This window comes from Berghia stephanieae, chromosome 6 (genome assembly GCF_034508935.2).
Source record: "Berghia stephanieae isolate SIO BIC M18660-M18661 chromosome 6, UCSD_Bste_1.3, whole genome shotgun sequence".
Lineage (NCBI taxonomy): Eukaryota > Metazoa > Mollusca > Gastropoda > Nudibranchia > Aeolidiidae > Berghia > Berghia stephanieae.
In genome coordinates this window covers 56,747,480-56,768,658 of record NC_088365.1, presented here as the reverse complement: position 1 = coordinate 56,768,658, position 21,179 = coordinate 56,747,480, and the positions used below count along the sequence as shown (strand labels likewise).

Sequence of the window (21,179 nt, the reverse complement as noted above, 5' to 3'; positions counted from 1 at the left end):
ATTTAGTCAAAGATCAAAGAATGATATGATAATAATATTGTTAAGCTAGAAATTTACGACAACCATTGTATGAAGCACAAACGAGATACAAAGTCTGGTTTTGTCTTCTCCTTAGCTATGCTGAAATTAAATGGAAAAAATAGAAAATTGAAAACGACTATTAACTCACTCAATCCTAGAGAATTTTGCTACTTTTCAAAATTGAAAAAAAAATGTATTAAAAATGAGCATGTCCATACATAGTTTTATTCAACTATCATTAACTTGTAAAAACTAAAAACATTAGCTATGATACTACGCCTATAACTTGTCTCAATATAACTTGTCTCAAAAAAATGCTATCAATTGTCAAAAGGTAAAAGTAACCCGGGTAAACCACGGATATAGTCGGTGTTAGGGTTGAGTGAATTAAAGTCAGGTCATAATAAATATAAAATATCCACATTGTCATTCATATGTTAAAAGGTGAGACAAATTTCACTGGCTTCTCAGAGAGCTGACAGTCTAATAATTCAGGTGGTTGCTATGATGAGTCCAACTGTGTATTTTAATATAGATAGAATGAAGTCGATTTTGACGTCACTCAGGTCTTTGTTATTGTTTTTTTTCCGTTGCCATCCACGTTTATGAGTAATTCTCACTAAACTGTATTAACCAGACTATAAACGTTCAAGGTTACACACATTTTTGTGTGTTGGTCCGTTTTACTTCCGGATGGCAATGTTGTGAGCTTCTTAGCCAAGCGCATACTATCTATACTTTTTTATCAAGTGGATGTGCCTTTTATGTTGTTTTTTTTTTTAAAGATACATTATTTTTATGATCATGAGATTTTTTGATATTAAAAGTCGGTATAGATTTGATAATCTTGATTCATATGGTGATCATCAATCTTTGAAGTACCAAGACATCACGTGATCTGAATGGTCATTGGTAACCCTGAGCAAGACACTGTTGGTTGTTTGGGTTTTGTTTTTGTTTTTTTTTCGTTTTTTTACTCTTTTATTTATTTAGATTTTAATTTTAATTTTATATAAGTATCAGCTACTCTATACAAAGTCAAATGTTTTGTTTTTTCTTCTCTTTTTTTTTCAGCTTTGATATGGTTTGGTTACATTTTTAAAAAAATTAAAAATTATGATTGATGTGTTCCAGTTTTTTCTATGTTGCATTTGAGTCTCGGTGCATATATTTCCAGGTCTGATAACCGAACGCAGTTATGGTGGGCTTGATTTAACATGCACGGGCTGTAATAGACAATATTTTTGGGTGAGAATACTTCTGTTACAACAATAACCCCATAACAAGTTGGAATGTCAGGCATGAGAACATACACACGTCGATCAAGTATAAAGATGAATATATTGCTCCAAGGTTGAATGGATTTCAGTTATAGTTATTATATGTAGCTATTATATTTTGTGTGATGTGAGAGATTTAATTTATACTTTAAGTTTCTTTATTCAATTTGAACAAATTTCTGATGGACTTTACTGTTGTGTAATATCAGATTTAAAATAGATGAAATTATATTTTGTTTATTCTTACTTTTACTTTATTATCTTATTGGGTTTTGGGTTTTGCTTATAATGTAATCTTATTTTTATTCGCCATATTCTCTTTTTATGCAGTTTTTATAATGCTAAAATGTTGTTGTGATTCAAGGGCTTAAAGTCTGGATTATTTGGGAAGACACAGTGCTATCCAAAACTTCATTATTATAATGTTTATATGATGACCTAGAACATTTGATAGATGACTAAAAAATTGTATAAAAAATTATAACGAATGAATAAATAGATAAATACCTTTGAATGTGTTTTTATAGCTGTATTAAAATTTGGTCAACACGTGTGATAAGTAGCAGCATTGAATCGTAAGCCGTCAAATTGACAATAACAAAAACCTTGCTGTGTTTTGCTATATAGCTCTAAGTATTCCATTCTGATATGAGAATAATTAGATATAAATGTAATCAAAATTCCAATAACAGCACATTGAAATCATTGGGAATTTTATTTAGGGTTTTTTTTTTTTTCAGTTTTAAAAGGCCCACCAGGGTATTAGTGTGTATTAGAGGTACAGAGAATATGATTATTGTTAACTATCGAACAAAAATCCAATCAAAGATGGAGAAAGAATGATTGCTTTTGAAAGTGTATCATCATCAAAGCACCTTTCATCGTATTATGCATAAATGTTGCCTATGGACAAATGGTCTTGAGAAATAGGGAAAAAAAGTGTATAGATAGATAAATGGTAAAAGAGAAAATATAAAAATCATGGTGAAATTGAGTTAAACCCGCAACCCTCCTGGTACAACAACTTTCATCTGGCTTGTAAAGAAAGAAGATCGTTTATTCAATTTCTTAAACTACTGGACACGTTTTGATGGAAATTGTCCCTGTGACTGTGACTGTCGGGCTGCTGGGCTTTGGATCAACTTTTATTACATCATTTCGATTGGTTACATTTTCTTTTAAATTAAGAGAAAGCGTCGATGCAAATATTTTGTTATGACCACTCACTGTGGATTTCATTCATCTGCGTCCTTGTTAACATGTAAATAGTGATCATTGAAAATGGTATGAAATCAACATACTTTGACGGCAATTCACAGCTAAATGACTACACTATTCTCTTAATTATTGTGTTGCTGATGTTAAGAATATTGATTTAATGTGTATTATTGATTTTATGTCAATATGTTTGTATGTTTTTGTTGATGTCAAAATGATGCACTAATGCTCGACAAATTTATAAACATCATTGAGTTATATTAAAATGCACATAATGTTAAATATTCCTGTGTGTTGAGTCTATAATGCAATAATTATTATAAACCTATAGCATTTATATAGAGAATAGTTTACTGAGTTTATTGCAAAATTAAAAGGAATAAAAAGTATTATATCTTTCAAGTATTCATAGCAAATTCAACCCCAGTCATTCCTCTGTCTTAGCATCTTCTACCAAACTGAAGTGAATGTCTCTCATTCATCAAAGATTCTGTTACGTCATTTCCAAAGAATGTTGGTTTAAGGAGCAATTTAATGCTCTTGCATATATATATCTTTTTCCACTGTTTATTTCACCATGTGTATATATAAACTCTTTTGTGTTGAATAGTAAATTGCTGATAAATAAATGAATGTATATTATGAGGAACAGAGGTTTGATTTTATTGTGTGATTGATTGAAATCTGTTGAGGGAGATATAGATAAGATCAGATCATAGTAGATACAGGATATTTAACGGACATTTATATAATATTAAAACAGCATCAATATACTTTCTTAAAAACAATATTTGTATAACAATACAAGGCCCATTTCAGGCTCATATCCTTCTCCAGCAATAGTGAGACATGACAATGCAATATGTACACAAGTAAACCTTTGTTTTGTCTATCCAGAATATCTGCAAGATAAAAATCGACAGTAGTACATGATATATTGAAATGTACAGACCTTCCTTCATTTCATTAAAAGATGCTGTACACATTAACAAAATTGTTTGCGTGTTCTGTTGGTTTGTTTACATCAAAGCAGCGCTATCTGGGTGGGGTTCCCGACCTCATGCTGTGTCTTCTATCCCTTTATATGTTTTCCAAATTGCGTTCTGTCTTTGTCATGGAATGAGATTACTTAGTTTTGTCCAGGGTCCTGACCCTGGCCGGAGTCCTTGGCTGGGAGGGAAACAGTCGAATGTATAGTTATAGTTTTGGGAGATGATGTTTTTTTTTCCTTTTAAATCATCTCTCTGTTATGTAATGTTATTAATTTTTTTGAAACATATGATTTATAAGCATTTGAGTGTGTTCCTCTTAGTGGGATCTTGTGCTGGTGTCTGGGTGAGACTTTTAGGTGATCTCACTCTTGGTATCTACATATGTTTCCTATTTGAATAAATTCCCTTTTTTCTTACTTTTTCTTGGGTGGATTCTAGAACTTTTTAGTATCCAATTTTCTTCCTTTTTTACTGGTGCTGATATGACCTTTATATGTTGCAAGTGCCGTAAACCCTTAAAAACAAACAAAGAAAACAGCTCTGTGCTATCTGTATTGTAAAGTGGAGAGTAAATACTTATCCAATAATCTATAGTTAAATAGTGACTTTAAATAGCCTGTTACTGTTATGTTTTTCACTCCAGTGTGTTTCATCTTCCTTGATTAACATCAATGTTTAAAAAATGTTTAAATTTTAATTTAAAAATTATTCTGATTGACGGAATGTGATACACAGTTGTTGAAATGTTATCATTTTATTTTACGTTCGAAGTATAAATGGCATTGTTTGGTATGACAAGATTTTTAACTCACTCAATCCTAGAGATTTTTGCTTAGACTTTCAAAATTGGAAAAAAAATATATTAAAAATGAGCATAGATAGTTTTATTCAACTATCATTAACACGTAAAAACTTAACATTAGCTTTGATACTATGCCTATAATTTGTCTCAGAAAAATGTAATAAATAGGCATGTGGTAAAAGTAACCCGGGAAAAATATGGATTTTAGGATTGAGTGAGTTAAAATGGTTCTAAATGAACATTGTAGATGAGTGTGAATATTATATCTTTTATCTCAAAAGAATATTCTTTTCCGCCACTTTAAAATTGCATTGTCACCATGTGTTACAGAATGAGAGATGAGTGGTCTTTGAAATATTGAATAATAGATGCATTAAAATCCACGTAACCTGAAAATGACTAAAGTTAAAATTTAAAAAAAAGAAATTAAAAAATCGATGATAGAAAAATTATTAAAATTAAAATGTAGCCCTTTTTTCTCGTCATTGTAATTTAACTGAGCGTTTGTTTTGATTTTTTTCCGATTGTTTGTTTGTATTTTTGTTTTTTGTTTTTCGTTTGTTTGTTGTTTTTATTGTAGTTTTTTTTTCTTGGGTTTTTTGTTTAGTATAATCATTTTATGAACGGGGAGGAGTGGGAAAGAGTTTATTTTTTAATACTAGCTTTGTTTTTCTGTGAGAATCAAAATGACTTGTATAATTATGAATTTATTAGAAGTCTATTAGAATTGATATATGTATTGCTGTTTATATATTTGGAATAGGCACGGTAGAAATAATGATGATGATGATAATGATGATGATGATGATGATGGTGATTATTATTATTATTATTATTATTATTATTATTATTATTATTATTATTATTATTATTATTATTATCATTATTATTATTATTATTATTATTATTATTATATTATTATTATTATTATTATTATTATTATTATTATTATTATTATTATTATTATTATTATTATATTATTATTATTATTATTATTATTATTATTATTATTATTATTATTATTATTATTATTATTATTATTATTATTATCATCATTAACTTACTAGCTCACATAAAAGTAAAAGGCCACAGTTGTTTTTTATCTTCATATAATTCATTTTTTGGAGGGTGTTTATTTATAGAACAATAGGTTTCTTTCTTTCCTTTTTTTTTATTTCTTCCAATTGATCTCTTGTTTCGATGGATTCAAATACTGATTTATATTATTTCTTTGCAAAGGAGCTTGTCTGAGATTCAAACGTTAATTTATATAAATTCTGCATCTATACATTCGTGTATATTGATTTATGTACGTAGTAATTGACTTATAGCAATATCAATTGTTCAAAACGTGTCAGTTCATTTCATCTTAAAGGTGAAAACCTGAACTCATTTAAAATGTAAATACACATAAAGATTTTTTTAGCTTGACGACGGAGCGGCAAAGAGTGATTAACGGGACGCTATTGATTTTATGGTGGGATCCGACTTGAAAAAAGTCCGTACTAACTCCAGTTTTACAACTTCTGCACTTTGTCAATAAATAGTTAAACTCTATGCACCCAATACTCTTTTAAGATTTCGTCTTATTACCATTATTTCATTAAAAAGGTCCAACATTATGTATTTATCTTATTTGTTTAATGCTACTTATTCCTTACACTTTCAGTTAATTGTTGGTAAATTTTGGTTATTGTTATTTTTGTTGTTTATTTATCTTTTCTTTTTTTTTTTGTATTTTTTCTTGTAGGGGGGTCTGATTTCTTATTGTTTTGTTATGTTTTAGTGTGATTTGTCTTTGTTGGGTTTTTTTTTTTGTTGTTGTTGTTTTGGGGTTTGTTTTATTATTTGTTTTTGTATTTGTATTTGGGGGGGGGGGGGGGTTGTATTGTTTTGTAATGAACAGAAGAAGAGGGGAGTCGAATATTGTTTGTTTATTTTTTTTTTCCTCATGTCATCTCATTGAAAGTGGGAACAGTTTGTTGAATGCATATTTATATTAAATTTGCCCATTAAAAAGTTGAGTGAAAAATTTCTAAGTGGTTTGAAATGTTATACCGAGGAGCATTGAACGAGACCAAAAAAAAAAACCAATGTGGTACAAGTAGGGTACACGTTCAATGCTTTTTTTTTTCGTGTTTTTGTTTTGTTTTTTGTTGGTTTTTTTTTAAGATAATAATTTAGGTTTGAACCATTTTATTTATGAAGTCTGATCCTGTAATCTCTCTAATTCTTTATGTGAATGAATCCATGCAAAGGAGAAATGAGTGAGGAAGGGAGAGATGGAAGTAAAATGGTATAAGGACAACAGGCTTTAGAGGGAAATAAGGAGGGGAGGGTCTAGAGTCTGGAGCAATTCTTGTCGAGAGCGCAAGCAACACGGGTTACGTATAATCCATACCTGCCAACCCTTCCACTTTTGGCGGAATCATATTCCTATTTTCACTCTTCTTTTTTGTACTATTCCGCCATTGTCTCTAAAATTCCGATTTTCAAAAATGATGATAATGTTAAGAATAAAAACGAGCGAAGGGGGGGGGGGGGGGGGGGGTTGGTGTTTAAAAGGGTGAAATTCCTATTTTATGTCTCAAATTCCTATTTTTGGGCGTTCTGATTCCACTTTTGGAATGTGAAGGGTTGGCAGGTCTGTATAATCTGGAATACTGATTGATTTTATTTTTCATCAAACCCCAGTACAGGCAGTTTAAATGTGGTGACAAATATGGACACAGGCACAGAGTTTGTGGGGGATAAGATTTATTTATTTATTATTTATTGGTATCTTTTCTGGCACTGTTTCATAGTCACCTATTCAGCATTTCATACGAGTAGCTTTGGTCTTCTTAACATTAGGCGGAAAGTATTTTAAGATAGATTGTAGCAAGCATACAGACAGAGACCTTGACGAACTGCAGCTACATCATACTACATCAGGTGCAGTGCATGTCTCTAGTAGATCATTATTATAGAAAAATGTAAAGCATTAGAAGTGGCTGCTTATGTTATTCATTATCTCATGGGTGTAAATTTTATTTTACTATAACTATAACTCTTCTTACACACTTTCTACACCTCTTTGTTTGTTTATATAAGAAACTGTTGGAGTTTTCGTTTCGTTTTTTTTTATTTTATTTTTTTTTTTTGATGTTGCTGTTTTTAAATCATAATTCTACTGAGGGATAGAGTAATCATTTGTCTGTATCTAAAATACAAACTTGGATATACGTGTTTGGGATATATAAATGTGTTTGAATATAATGGTAACTAGGGCGCATTTACAGGTTAAATTTAAGAAAAAGGAAAACAGATTCCATCTTAGAATATTTTAAACTGCTGTAGTCGAGCCTTGATTTTATTTATTTTTAATTCATTGTTAGTTCCCCTGCCCCCCCCCCCTCTCTCTCTCTCTCTCTCTCTCTCTCTCTCTCTCTCTCTCTCTCTCTCACTCTCTCTCTCACACACACACACACATACACACACATATCTTTTCACCTATCTTCACGACTCTTTCTTTTTTTTCTATTCAACGACCAATTAACCTCCTTTTCCTCAAACCCAAATTATCACTGTGACCTGCTTAAACATGATTATAATACATATTATAATAAATAATATGTGAGCTTATACATATATTGAAGTGATTGTAACAAACATGAGATGACTATGTATCATACACATTGCATCATCAAAGGTGTATTGTATTTAATCAGGATTCGTGGTGAGCACCCACAATGAGATAGCATATATGTACCTTGTTATATGGATGATTTGTACAATGGACATCAGAATAAATAAAGTTTTATGTACTACCACTAATAGTTTCAAATGCTGTTTAATTATTCTACTTAACTCCATTTCAATTAAACGACGAAAGCTCATGGCGGGATAAGGTTGGGTGCCTTTGGATTTAGACCACTGGTACCCCCCCCCCCCCCCCAGGGGGACATTTTGAGTCATATACCATTGGAAAGCTTATAAAATTCTCTATCAGATCCCGGTTGTCTCCTCATCAAAAAGTGACCATATAAGAAAGTTATGGCCCTTTGAAGGTTGGTTTTTTTTTGAAAAATGAGTTATTTCCCCTGATTGTCAAAAAAAATAATACAATATACATCAAACGTGTAAATTTAGATACCATTGAATGGTGGAGTCTGGATGGAGTCTTTTGTCCTCACATAGTGGTCAGGGAGGCACGTGTTGTATCCTCTACCCCCCTATTTATCTGTTTACCAGTTTCTCCTTTGTCTTGGAATGAGGAGATTACATACTTGGTTTTAGCGGGCAGGGAGGTACAAACTGTGTCTTCTATCCCCCTTTATCTGTTATCCAACATGCTTTCTGTCTTTGTCTCGGAATGAGATTACTTGGTTTTGTCCTGGCACTGGCCGGAATCCTAGCTGGGAGGGAAACAGTCAAATGCATAGTTATTGTTTTGGGAGATGATATTTTTTTCCTTGTAAATCATCTCTCTGTTATGTATTATTATTTTTATTTTGAATGTATAATGTAAGCATTTGAGTGTGTTCCTCTTTGTTGGATTTTGTGCTTGTGTCTGGATGAGACTTGTAGGTGATTTCAAACTAAGTACATTGGTGGTATGCTCTTGGAATCTACATCTGAGCCCTATTTGTTCTCAATTCCCCTTTGTCTTACTTTTTCTTGGGTGCTTTAATTGTAATTCTAGAACTTTTTACTATCGCATTTTCTTCCTTTTTACTGGCGCTGATATAACCTAAATGTGTTGCAAGCGCCGTAAAACCCTTAAAAACAAAAAACAACAAACAAACAACATACTTGGTTTTCTATCATGGCGGTTTTTTGTAAAAAAAAAATCCCCAAATTTTGCAAGCTAAAGACAGCAAAAAATTGCCAAAATTTTGCGATTAATTTTCCTAAAAACCCATAATTAGTTCATGAAAGAGGAAGGTATTTGTTTGTTTTTAAGGGTTTCACGGCGCTTGCAACAAATGTAAGGTCATATCAGTGCCAGTAAAAAGGAAGAAAATGGGATAGAAAAAAAAGAACCTACTCTTGATTAATTATCTTTCACCCTCAACACGAGCTATGAAATTAAAAGAGAAAAAAAATCGTCTTTTTTTTTTTCCTTTTAAAAAAATAGATTTTTGTTTTTTGTTTTTTTCTTTGCAAAATCTCGAAAATTTGAAGAAAATTACAGATTTGCGGCTACAATGAAAATCAGTGATATTATGCGCTTTTTTGCGGCCTCGAGCAATGCCAAATACTGCCATGCCAGGGTTTTGTCCTGGCCCTGGTCGGATATCCTGTCAAAATAACAAGTTTACAACTTTAGACGGAATCAACATTACAATTGCACATAAAGTCCCAAAGCTCCAGTGACTCCACGAGATAGTAAACAGTTTGGTCGAATCACATCAAGAGGTAGAGGGAGATTTCATGACAATGCCAATGTGTCGCATCATCTCCAGAGGTATCACTGGGCCTTGGTAATGGGAACGATCTATATTCATGATTTCGTCCAACCATGTCATCAATCACATGATTTGTTGCTGTCTAACAATTGGATATTTCTTAACAAATGTAAACCTGTCCCCGCGGTTTTTTGCCATTTCAAACGCCAAAATTTGCCATAAAAATGGTAAAATTTGCCATCAAAATAGCAAAATTTGCCAAAAATTTGCCCCTAGTTTTACAAAACTCAAACAATTAAAACAACGTGTACGGTAAAAAAAAAATTGACACAAATAGGGCATTTTGCAGAATATTGATGGCACAACATGTCAACATGAATTTATTTACATTTTGAATGGTTTGAAATAATATTATAATAATCTTTTTTAAATAAAGGTTGATTGGGAGGGATGAGGTGGAAATGATGTGAAAAGGAAATTGAGTGTAAAGCAAGGAATTTACCCAATGGAAACCGTACGGTGCTCTTATTGGCTAACAAACCAGCGGCCTCGATGAGAAAAATATCCGCCATTTTGATGTTGGCTGGGAATCGCGTTACTATAGTAAACAAGCGCTGATCGGCCGTTCATGAAAACAAGTTGATGCTCGCTCGTTTAACTCAAAATTATTCAAAACGATCTCTCTAAAATGATATAAATGTGACTTCTTAAGGTTTTCTTCACTGTCAAAACCACACAACATTCTATTAATGATTACGTCCGAGGCAAAAAGGAATATTGACAGGTCGACCGAGAGTTGAACTCGTGAGACGACAAACATCAATGCGAAGTGTAGCGAGAGTCAAGCTATTGTTTGTCTTGTCCTATTCTATCTAGAGAAAAGGATAAATAGTATAGCCTCGTGTGTGAGTGGTTGCGTGTCATAGTGTTGTTTTTAAATTGTTTCTGTTGTTTATGTGTGTAGTGATGACTCTCTCACACTCAATTTCAATGCCGAAAGAGGAATTCCCGCACACAAGAAAGGGGAATTGGGGTGGTATTTGGCATACATATTGTATAGTATCTAGTTCTAAATAGATAACTGATTAGAATTATATTATGATATATAAACACAATGCCAAATACAATTCCGAAGTTTCCTTATTTCAAATGAAGTAAAGCTCCAAAACCTAATGGTAGTGATTGTAGTACTGAGTGTTAGTGAGGTGATGTGGTGTTGGTGGTGGTTGTAGTTGTAGTTGTAGTAGTAATAGTGATGATGATGTGGTGGTGGTGATGATTGTAGTTGTAGTAGTAGTGGTAATGATGATGATGTGGTGGTGGTTGTAGTAGTAGTGGTAATGGTAATGATATGGTGGTGGTGGTGGTTGTAGTAGTAGTGGTCGTGATGATGATGTGGTGGTGGTGTTTGTAGTAGTAGTGGTAATGATGCGGCTATGTGGTCTAGTAGTAAGTATGACACTCGCTTCCGGATCGGAAGGTCCTGGGTTCGAGCCTCGCGCTCGGCGCATCGTCGAGTCCTTGGAAAAGGCTCTTTACTCACATTCTCTCACCGTACTCAGGTGTAAAATGAGTACCTGGCCGTTAACAGAGTTGTCTTTGTCCGAAAAATTGTAATATCGCCTAACAGGCGTCATGTCCCGTCCTACATGTTAAATGTTGACCAGGGACCCCTTGTAAAGCGCTTTGAGCACATTTAGTAGATATTGCACTATATAAAGCTCAATTAAAAAAAAATATATTTCAATGATGATGATATGGTGGTGGTGGTTGCAGTAGTAGTAGTGGTAGTGATGATAATGTGGTGGTGGTTGTAGTTGTAGTAGTAGTGATAGTGATGATGATGTGGTGGTGGTTGTAGTAGTAGTGGTAGTGATGATGATGTGGTTGTGGTGGTTGTAGTAGTAGTTGTAATGGTGATGATATGGTGGTAGTGGTGGTTGCAGTAGTAGTGGTAGTGATGACGATGTGGTTGTGGTGGTTGTAGTAGTTGTGGTAATGGTAATGATATGGTGGTAGTGGTGGTTGTAGTAGTAGTGGTAATGGTAATGATATGGTGGTGGTTGTAGTAGTAGTGGTCGTGATGACGATGTGGTTGTGGTGGTTGTAGTAGTAGTGGTAGTGATGCTATTGTGGTGGTGGTTGTAGTAGTTGAGGTAGTGATGTGGTGGTGGTTGTAGTAGTAGTGGTGGTGGTGGTTGTGGTAGTAGTGGTAATGATGATGATATGGTGGTGGTGGTTGCAGTAGTAGTGGTAGTGATGACGATGTGGTTGTGGTGATTGTAGTAGTGGTAGTGATGATGATGTGCTGGTGGTGGTGTAGTAGTAGTGGTAGTGATTATGATGTGGGGCTGGTGGCTGTAGTAGTAGTGTTAGTGATGATATTGTGGTGGTGGTTGTAGTAGTAGATGATGTGGTGGTTGGAAAACACATTACAGGTTATTATAATACATGATTACACACATTCTCTAACTTCATTTTTTGACAGCTTCGTTGTGCCATAAATATACGCAACAGTTCTGAAACATTTTATTGTGGATTTTGATATTGTTTGCTGTTTTTCTTGTGTCGTTATGTTGACATAGATACCGAATGAATGGTAATTACTACATTCTCAGCCAACAACAAAATGGCGCTGAATGCTTTCATTGGTGGACACTTTTTAGGCTTCGTACGTATTCTCATTCGTTTAATTCTATGGTGTAAAGACAAGACAACTCCACATTATTACCAAGGACCCCTCTCTCTCTCTCTCTCTCTCTCTCTCTCTCTCTCTCTCTCTCTCTCTCTCTCTCTCTCTCTCTCTCTCTCTCTCTCTCTCTCTCTCTCTCTCTCTCTCTCGTTCACTTACTTGATTGACTGAAGAAGACTAAGTCCCCAGTAACTAATAGAGGAAAACACTCATATTGGACAAATATTCATCGGTCATTACAAACCTCATCATGAAATTACCTTGTCTAGTTTCCAAAACCATAGACGTATCTTCTGACCCTATTTTCTACGAAAATAAAACAACACGAAGACACGACATAAGAACCGATTTCGAAAGTGAAAGTAGGACAATAAACAAACACTGAGGACTAATTTGACGTTTGCATTGCTCTTGTTTTCAGTTTTCTTTATTCATGTTTTGAACATGACGGACATAGGATGGGGACACCTAAGTGACCAAGAGGGTTATGGCACACTTGGTGATCTGGCAAGTGACCATAAAACAATTTCAAAGAATGATCTACATTCATATCCCCATTACAAACACGCTGCTCATGGGATGATTTTTGCAAGATCCAACAGGCTCCTCTGGGATTTATATAAAACAAGGGCCATGGTCATGGTATATCAATATTCATCATTCCTGTCTTGTCTCAGTTTCACAAACTCTAACAATTGGGCCTCGGGCTTCTTCTTCTTGTTCTTGTTCTTCTTGTTCTTGTTCTTGTTCTTCTTGTTCTTGTTCTTCTTCTTCTTCTTCTTCTTCTTCTTCTTCTTCTTCTTCTTCTTCTTCTTCTTCTTCTTCTTCTTCTTCTTCTTCTTCTTCTACATCTTTGAAGGCATGGGTTTTTACGTTGGGTTGGTATAGCATCACGTGTCTTGCAAGTGCAAGCAGTAAGGGAAACTCTTAATTTAACATTCTGTACACTACTTCCGACCTTTGTTGTGAACGGATTTGTTCTACATCTGAATCTGAATCTGGTTACGATAAGTAAAGGGCCATAAGTTAAGCAAAATATAGGGAAAAAATGAAGGAAAAGTTTCCACCGAAGTAGGCGTTCTCCATATTCATGGAGTAGAGTACGTATATATGGGCGGTTAAAAAAAGCCATGCATTACATTTCTAATCCATGCAGCAAGGCATCACGCACATAGTCCGGGAAGTTCGTCTGGTAATAAAAACAAAGTCAACACCTGACTCAAGGGTGTGTTCTCTCCCCTCGCCTCTTTATGGTTAATACATATGACTGTACCAGTGACTTGGTCCCGAGTTTAGAATTTGCTAAAGACACTGCCCTTCAAGGGTTAATATTTAAAGATGATGAAACGGCATTCAGGTCTGAGATCGACAGATTTGTTGGTTGGTGTGAAGATAACTCCCTGAAATTAAATGTCGGAAAAAAACAAATAAATTATTTTTGATTTTAGAGAACAACACAAATTCCATCAGTCCACTCAAAATTAACAATCAAATTGTTGAGCAAGTTTCGGTTTACAAATATTGGAGTATTTTAATTGATAACAAATTGCAGTAGCATTATTTACAAACCAATGCTGTTATCACTAAATTGAACAAAAGAATGTACTTTATTATTTTATTTGGAAGCTTTCAGAATTTGACATAGACAAAACTTTATGCATCCATTTTACAGATCTGTTGTGGAGACAGTTATTATTTTTTGTATTACAGCATGGGGTGGAACTACCAGTATTTGTGACATTAAGAAAATTGACTGGTTAATTAATAAGGCCAGGAGTTATACTCACCCAATTTCAAATGTGGAAGAATTGTTTAAGAGATTTTGTTTTAGTAAACTGAAGAAAGTTATGAAAGATGGCAATCACCCTCTTCATAAATGTATTAAGTTCTCCACTAGAAGCCGTCATCTTTTATCAATCAAAACAAAGACAACACGTCATCTTAATTCCTTTTTACCAAATTGTGTTCTAATTTTTATTTTTAACTATGAATTTAACTACTATTTTTTAAAATATACACATATAAATTTAAATTAGAGGCCATAAGGATAATCAAATTCAATTTATAAAATTAATATATATACATATAAGGTGTCGCCATTAAGTCTTAATACTACATTTATACATTTTTATGCATATGCATACATTCAAACTAGAAGTCATAAGGATAACACATTTCACTTTATAAAATGGATATTGATATATTATGTATACATTGTCGCCATAAATTCTTAACTCTATATTTATACACTTTTATGCATGCCACGTCTGAAAACAAATTTCCATTTTATTTGGATGAATTAAGTGTGTATATATATATATATATATATATATATATATATATATATATTATATATATATATATATATATATATATATATATATATATATATATATATATATATACTCCAACATTGTGGTAAATATTAAAATAATAATTCGCTCCATTGCTACATGTCGAGCACTATCCGTAGCATATTTGTATCAAACACGATTCAATATATATATATATTGTTATTATTATTATTATTATGATTATAATAATTATTATTATTATAATGCCGCTTTACCAAAATCTTTTTTAATTATTATAACCAGATGCAAATGAGGTTTGATGGTGTCTTAGGATTTCCAGGTGGTCTTATTGATGCTGGGGAAAACCCGGTGGAGGGGTTGAACCGTGAAATGGCTGAGGAGATCGGGCTAGACTTGAGCACAACAAAGTTTGATGACAGCCACCATCTTGTAACTTATGTCCATGATGGAAAAAAACTTGTTCTACATTTTTATGTCATGGAAGTAACAACTGATATCTTTTCTTCTTTGGAACACAAATGCTTAGCAGCTGAAGAATATGGTATAGAGGTATGTTGAAATACGGAAAATATTAATAACATGATAATGACAATCCTTTGTATTGTTAAATCTCCCGTCCTTCTCTTTATCTCAGTTCACAAATCTTCACAATCGATTAAAAAGCAACAAAAGTCTTTACAGCAAGGTCTTGGGACCTTGGATAAACGGGTGCTTTAATGATTTGGTGGTAAAATGAATACAGTTTTTTAACTTGGAAACATTTAAGGTGGCTTCTTTTGGGCCTGAAATATTCTAAAAGTAATAAAAATATTAAGCTAAAATGAACTGCCATCTAAAAGGTAATGCTTAATGGTTGAACTTTCAAGGCATAAAACCTTTGATGCATTTGAAACACATTTTGAACTTAGTTGAACTTAATTTGTTTAGTTGGTGCTGTAACAAATTAAAAAGAAAATATTGTTTATAGAATGTGCAGATCTGTGCATAAGCGAATAGCTGTGTAATTTGCTTTGGAGTGTTTTTTGATAAAATCTAAAAGTTAAAAGAGTTCTATTCCATTCTAAAAGCTGGCAGTAAGCGAAGTTAGCATTATGACGAGCTATCACTGTAGATCCATATATTTTTAGATACCATCATGCAATCAAGACCAATTATATTTTTTAAGTGTTGAAACATTAATTCTGTTGTAAATCAATTTCCTTGATTTGTGTGAGGTTTAAATCTTGTATTTATCTCAGAAATTTGGAAAAAAAGGCAGCAGCTTCTAATGGTCTCACAGTACAATATCATGATATTCTTCCAGACGGCAAACTCTTTACCACATTCATGTACAGTCACAATCCAACCTGGCAGCTCTTCACAATACAACTTTGAACCAGATGCTATGCAGTTTTAGGTTCTATGCCACAACATATACATGTGGGACATGTGGAATGTATGATGGTCGCTATTAGACAGAAAAAAGTGAACTGAGATTCATATTTACTTTTAACTGTAGCTGTTTACTCTGATAGAATCAGTGCTTTTTCAACATGGTTTTCTTGTGGCATTAACATTCCATTTTATAATGACAAGTAGGTTAGTTGATTTACATGTCATGAAGAAATTTGCCAGCATTGTTTTGTACAATTTTCTAAGTTTCTATGGAGCAGCATGTCCTAAGAATCTAGGTGGAGTTCCTGATCTCCCATAGTGGGCAGGGAGGTACTTACTGTGTCTTCTATCCCCCTATATCTGTTTTCCAACACGCTTATTATCTTTGTCTTGGAATGAGATTACTTGTTTGTTTTTTTTGTCCTGGCCCTGGCCGGATACCCGGCTGAAAGGAAAACAGTCAAAAGAGTTATGAGAGATGATATTTTTTGTCTTGTAAATCATCTCTCAGTTATGCATTGTATTATTTTTGCTTTACATATATATGATTTGTAAACATTTGAGCATATTTCTCTTTGTGGGGACCTGTGCTTGTGTCTGGATGAGACATATAGGGGATGTCAAACTAAATACACTGATGCTCTTGGAATCTACATCTCTTCTCTATTTGAACTAATTCTGTCTTCCTTTTTCTTTGATAATTGTAATTCCAGTTCTTTTTACTATCCCATTTTCTTCCTTTTTACCAGCGCTGATATGACTAAATGTGTTGCAACTGCCTTAAAACCCTTAAAAACATAAAAACAATGTCCTAAGAATCTTTTCCATTGAAATTACAGACAAAAATGGTTGATTTATTTATCGGGGTTTTTTTTTTCTTTTACATTGCAACCCGTATAGAACAAAATTGGATTTAATGAAATATTATGAAAAATTGGTCATCTTTTTAAAGAATAAACCATTACCTATTTATATGATTCATGGTACCTAGTACTCAGCGAAAGCTAAATAAATTTTACTAAATCTCACTGCACTCCTGGCCACTTTGTTGTATCCTGGATGCCTTGTTTTTTTCTGTCTGCTTTTTTTTTTTTTTTAATTATGTCAATTTGACAACTATTTAGATTTTTTAAAGGGAGTTTGTAGCGACTGCATTGTAGCATGGTGTCAGTTGAATGAAAATGTTAAATCCCTCTTAATTTTTCTTCTTGACCACCTTTGGATAACTGATTATATTTAGGGGGTCCTGATATATAGAGGTAGAACCATTTGCCTCGAATGAAAAGAGATCAATATCGATCACGGATGGTAATGACATTTCTCTATTTGTTCCCCAAAGAATTATATCAGAGATTAGGTAGTTGTCTGTTAGAGATTGGGGAAAGAGTTCTATGATGGAATCCAAAGGATAGCAAGGAAATGGTACAGTTGTTTAATCCTACAGCAATTAGGATAAACTGCGGTTCATGGGTCATTCGGCTCTGAAGGACCATCAGATTTTAATGGAATGTGAAGCATAAGAATGTATCGCTAAAATAAAGTTATTTAATCCATATCAGTTTGTTGTTTAATGTCCTGTTAAAAGCCATGGAATGGTATATCTGATTGTGTTGTGTCTTTTAAAATGTTGAAATATACATGTATGTACAAAGCATTATAATATAATATATTTTCATATTCTTTCCCTTACTGTCAGACATTAGGATCAATCAGGGTACCACTTTACACGATGGGTGATGGGATTAGAGGCTTCCCAGCATTCCTAGCAAATCAATTTGCAGGAAATTCTCAAGACGAACTCATACGCGGATTGCTTGCAGCCAAGATACTCACGACACAAGAAATAAAGACAGCTGTTGAGGCATCTCAAAAATTATTAGGGAGCAAATAATCTTGAATAATCTTGAACTCTGTTACATTCCTATTGCATTGTTTGGGGATTTCATGTCTTTTTTTTTGGTAACAACATAGTCTAGGGTAACTTATATTGAATGTATGAGATCTTTTATTTATCTTTTTTATTATACTATATGAAACATGCGGTTGGGGATCTTGTAGAAGATTGAATGAATTAATATAATTACATAATGTTTGGTTGGGGGTTTTTTTTTGTTACGAGGATGAGTCAATAAGTAATGTGAAAAATGTCCTACTGAGTTCATTTCTTTTTCATGTGACGTCATATTTGGCTTGATTGAACTATCACATGTACTCTTTAAACCAAAGTTGAAAATTTTAATTCTGTCAAATTTTGACAAAGTTATGGCAGTTCAAAATGGCTGCCACCATGCATGTCCGTCCATGACAGGAAGCTGTCATTGAATTTCTTGTTTTTGAAGAAGAAACCTTGAGTAACATTTTTAAACGCCTTGGGAAAGTTAGAAATCAGGCATTTTGTAGAGGCAATGTTTTTAGGTGAGTTGAATGTGTATCTCGTCATTTAGTAGAAAATGAGATGCAATCCAACACCTAACCTGAAACCCCCTCAACCATGTCTTTATTTGACAATTCTTGTGGTGGTCGCCATCTAAACAGTGTCAACTCAGTGACTCAAATAAAGACAGAAGCGTTGATTAGATCTGATAGAACTTCTCTTGATGAGATAGTGGGTACAAATAGACATTGAAACGACTGAAACCAAGAATTCGTCGTTAGACCGGATTTGGAGATGGTACGAGTACTGTTTCTTCATGAAAGTGTCATTCCATAAATAAGTGTCAGGAGAAGGGAGGTAATCGGTAGACAATGCTGTCTCACTCTCCGTATTCACCAGACTTGACACTTTCAGGCTTCCATTGTTTTGGTCCACTGAAGGAGGCACAATGAGTGAACATCGCTTTGAAGATGATGAAGAAGCCAAGACAGTAGTGAAAAATTGGCTGAAAGTTCAGTCAACTCAGTTTAATGTACTCAAAGCGTTTTTCAAGGCAGATGTCAACAGCAACACTGAACATGTTGGAGGAGACATGACACTGATAAGACTGTTTTCCAATTGCTTTCTGTCTTTGCTTTAGAATGAGATTAATTGGTTTTGTCCTGATCCTGGTGGGAGTACTTGGCTGGAGGGGGGGGGGGACAGTTGAATGTATAGTTATGGAGATGTTTATTTTTCCTTGTAAATCATTTCTCTGTATATAGATATATGATATGACCCAAATATGTTGCAAGCGCCGTAAAACCCTTAAATACAAACACTCAAACACTGATAATGATAAGGCACTGTTGCTGGTGAGAGAATGTGAATAATACTTTACCAAGGATTCAGATTTATACAGCCTATATTATTATTATTATTATTATTATTATTATTATTATTATTATTATTATTAGGGTATTATCATTATTTTTATATTTGTTCTTGTTATTATTATCACACATTTTTATAATTTCCATTATTATTATTATATTATTAATAGAATTATTACAGACGTGTTTTCACAGCTCTCAATATTTACACTTATTTTAATTGGATTGTACATGAATTTTTGTCACTGATCTTGATTTGTTTACACGAATTTGTATTACTCGATATGCAGATCAATTTACACATTTTATTACTGTCACATTATCCACACTTTTACCACCTAGTTGTTTGCTAACTTATATTGTCATGTCTGTTCAACACGTCTGTACAAAAATTTCCTTTGGATGAATAAAGTGTTGTTGTTGTTATTATTATTATTATTTATTATTATATTATTATTATTATTATTATTATTATTATTATTATTATTTATTATTTATTATTATTATTATTATTATTATTATTATTATTATTATTATTATTATTATTATCATTATCATACGCATCGTCATTATTGTTATCATTATCATTATTATTTGCACTGCATGATTTTGCTTTGCTGGGGTTATTTTTTCAGTTGTGATATAAAATAGATTTTCATTGTCAGATTATTGCCATACTTGAACCAAATTTTTTTGTGTGTGACTTTATCATTCACTAGAACTAGACAATAACTGATTACTATATATTGTTTTATCAAATTACTTCCACCCGACGTGTATTTATATATGCAGGTCTGACATCCGATGCACTAATGGGCCTAGTTTAACATTTTTGAAATGAACAATATTTTGCGTCATTTTTTGAGATTTTCATTACAACAATGAGCCCATTATAAATTAGTTATCATACCTGCAAATAAGTGCACCTCGCTACCACCCCATCATTTTTCAATGTGTTTACGGTTTAATAAATCATTATTTACTTACCCTGTTTGTTACGTCACTTTTTAGGACATCGTCTGACGTATACATTATCATACAAGTTCTGTGAGAAAATATATATATCTCTCTCTCTCTTTTTGTCTTTTCTCCACCCTCTCTCTCTCTCCTTCCAACCCCCCCCCCTCTCTCTCTCTCTCTCTCTCTCTCTGAAGCCTGTCAAGGCAGTTGTGAGTGCTTTGTGGGAAGTGCTATTAGTCTTTTATTCCCTCAACTTGTTCCTTTCTCCGTGGCTTTTTTTTTCTCCTGTTTTTGCCCAGGCCCTGGTTGAAGTTCTTTATGAGGAAAATAGTCGAACGCCTTTTTTTCCTCATTGGTTTGTTTTTATTTTTTAAAGGTTTTTACGACGCTTTCAACACATTTATTTAGTTTATATCAGCGCCAGTAAAAAGGAAGAAAATGGGATAGTAAAAAGATCGAGAATTACAAAGTTAAAGCACCCAAGGGAAAGTAAGGGAACTGGGAACAGATAGGGATCAGATGTAGAATCCAAGAGCATACCACCAATGTCCTTAGTTTGAGATCACCTATAAGTCTCATCCGGACACAAACACAAAATCCAACAAAGAGGAATTTACTCAACTGCTTACGTTATACATTCAAAATAACAAATATAATAACTTATTACAGAGAGGTGACTGGGTGGGGTTCCTACCTCCCATTGTGGGCAGGGGGGTACATACTGTGTCTTCTATCCCCTTATAACTGTTTTCCAACATGCTTTCTGTCTTTGTCTTGGAATGAGATTACTTGGTTTTGTCCTGGCCCTGGCCGGGGTCCTAGCTGGGAGGGAAACATTCAAATGCATAGTTATCGTGTTGGGAGATATTTTTTTCCTTGTAAATCTGTT

The 21,179-nt window shown here is 33.4% G+C and overlaps 2 protein-coding genes across 2 annotated transcripts in view; both read left to right on the top strand.

Moving 5' to 3' along the window:
- The window catches only part of LOC144975323 (protein MON2 homolog), a 497,118-nt gene extending 493,605 nt beyond the window's left edge, over nt 1-3,513 (top strand). Inside the window, exon 35 of the mRNA XM_078919294.1 lies at nt 1-3,513. This exon is cut by the window's left edge and continues 234 nt beyond it. The gene's annotated coding sequence lies outside the window, so the exon portion shown is untranslated.
- Nucleotides 3,514-12,740: 9,227 nt separating this feature from the next.
- On the top strand, nt 12,741-20,316 carry LOC144975319 (U8 snoRNA-decapping enzyme-like). Its single transcript, XM_078919282.1, has 3 exons — nt 12,741-13,037; nt 14,993-15,259; nt 17,781-20,316. Exons 1-3 carry the CDS (start codon nt 12,840-12,842, stop codon nt 17,973-17,975), a joined length of 660 nt encoding a protein of 219 aa, XP_078775408.1. The 5' UTR covers nt 12,741-12,839; the 3' UTR covers nt 17,976-20,316.
- The last annotated feature ends 863 nt before the right edge of the window (nt 20,317-21,179 follow it).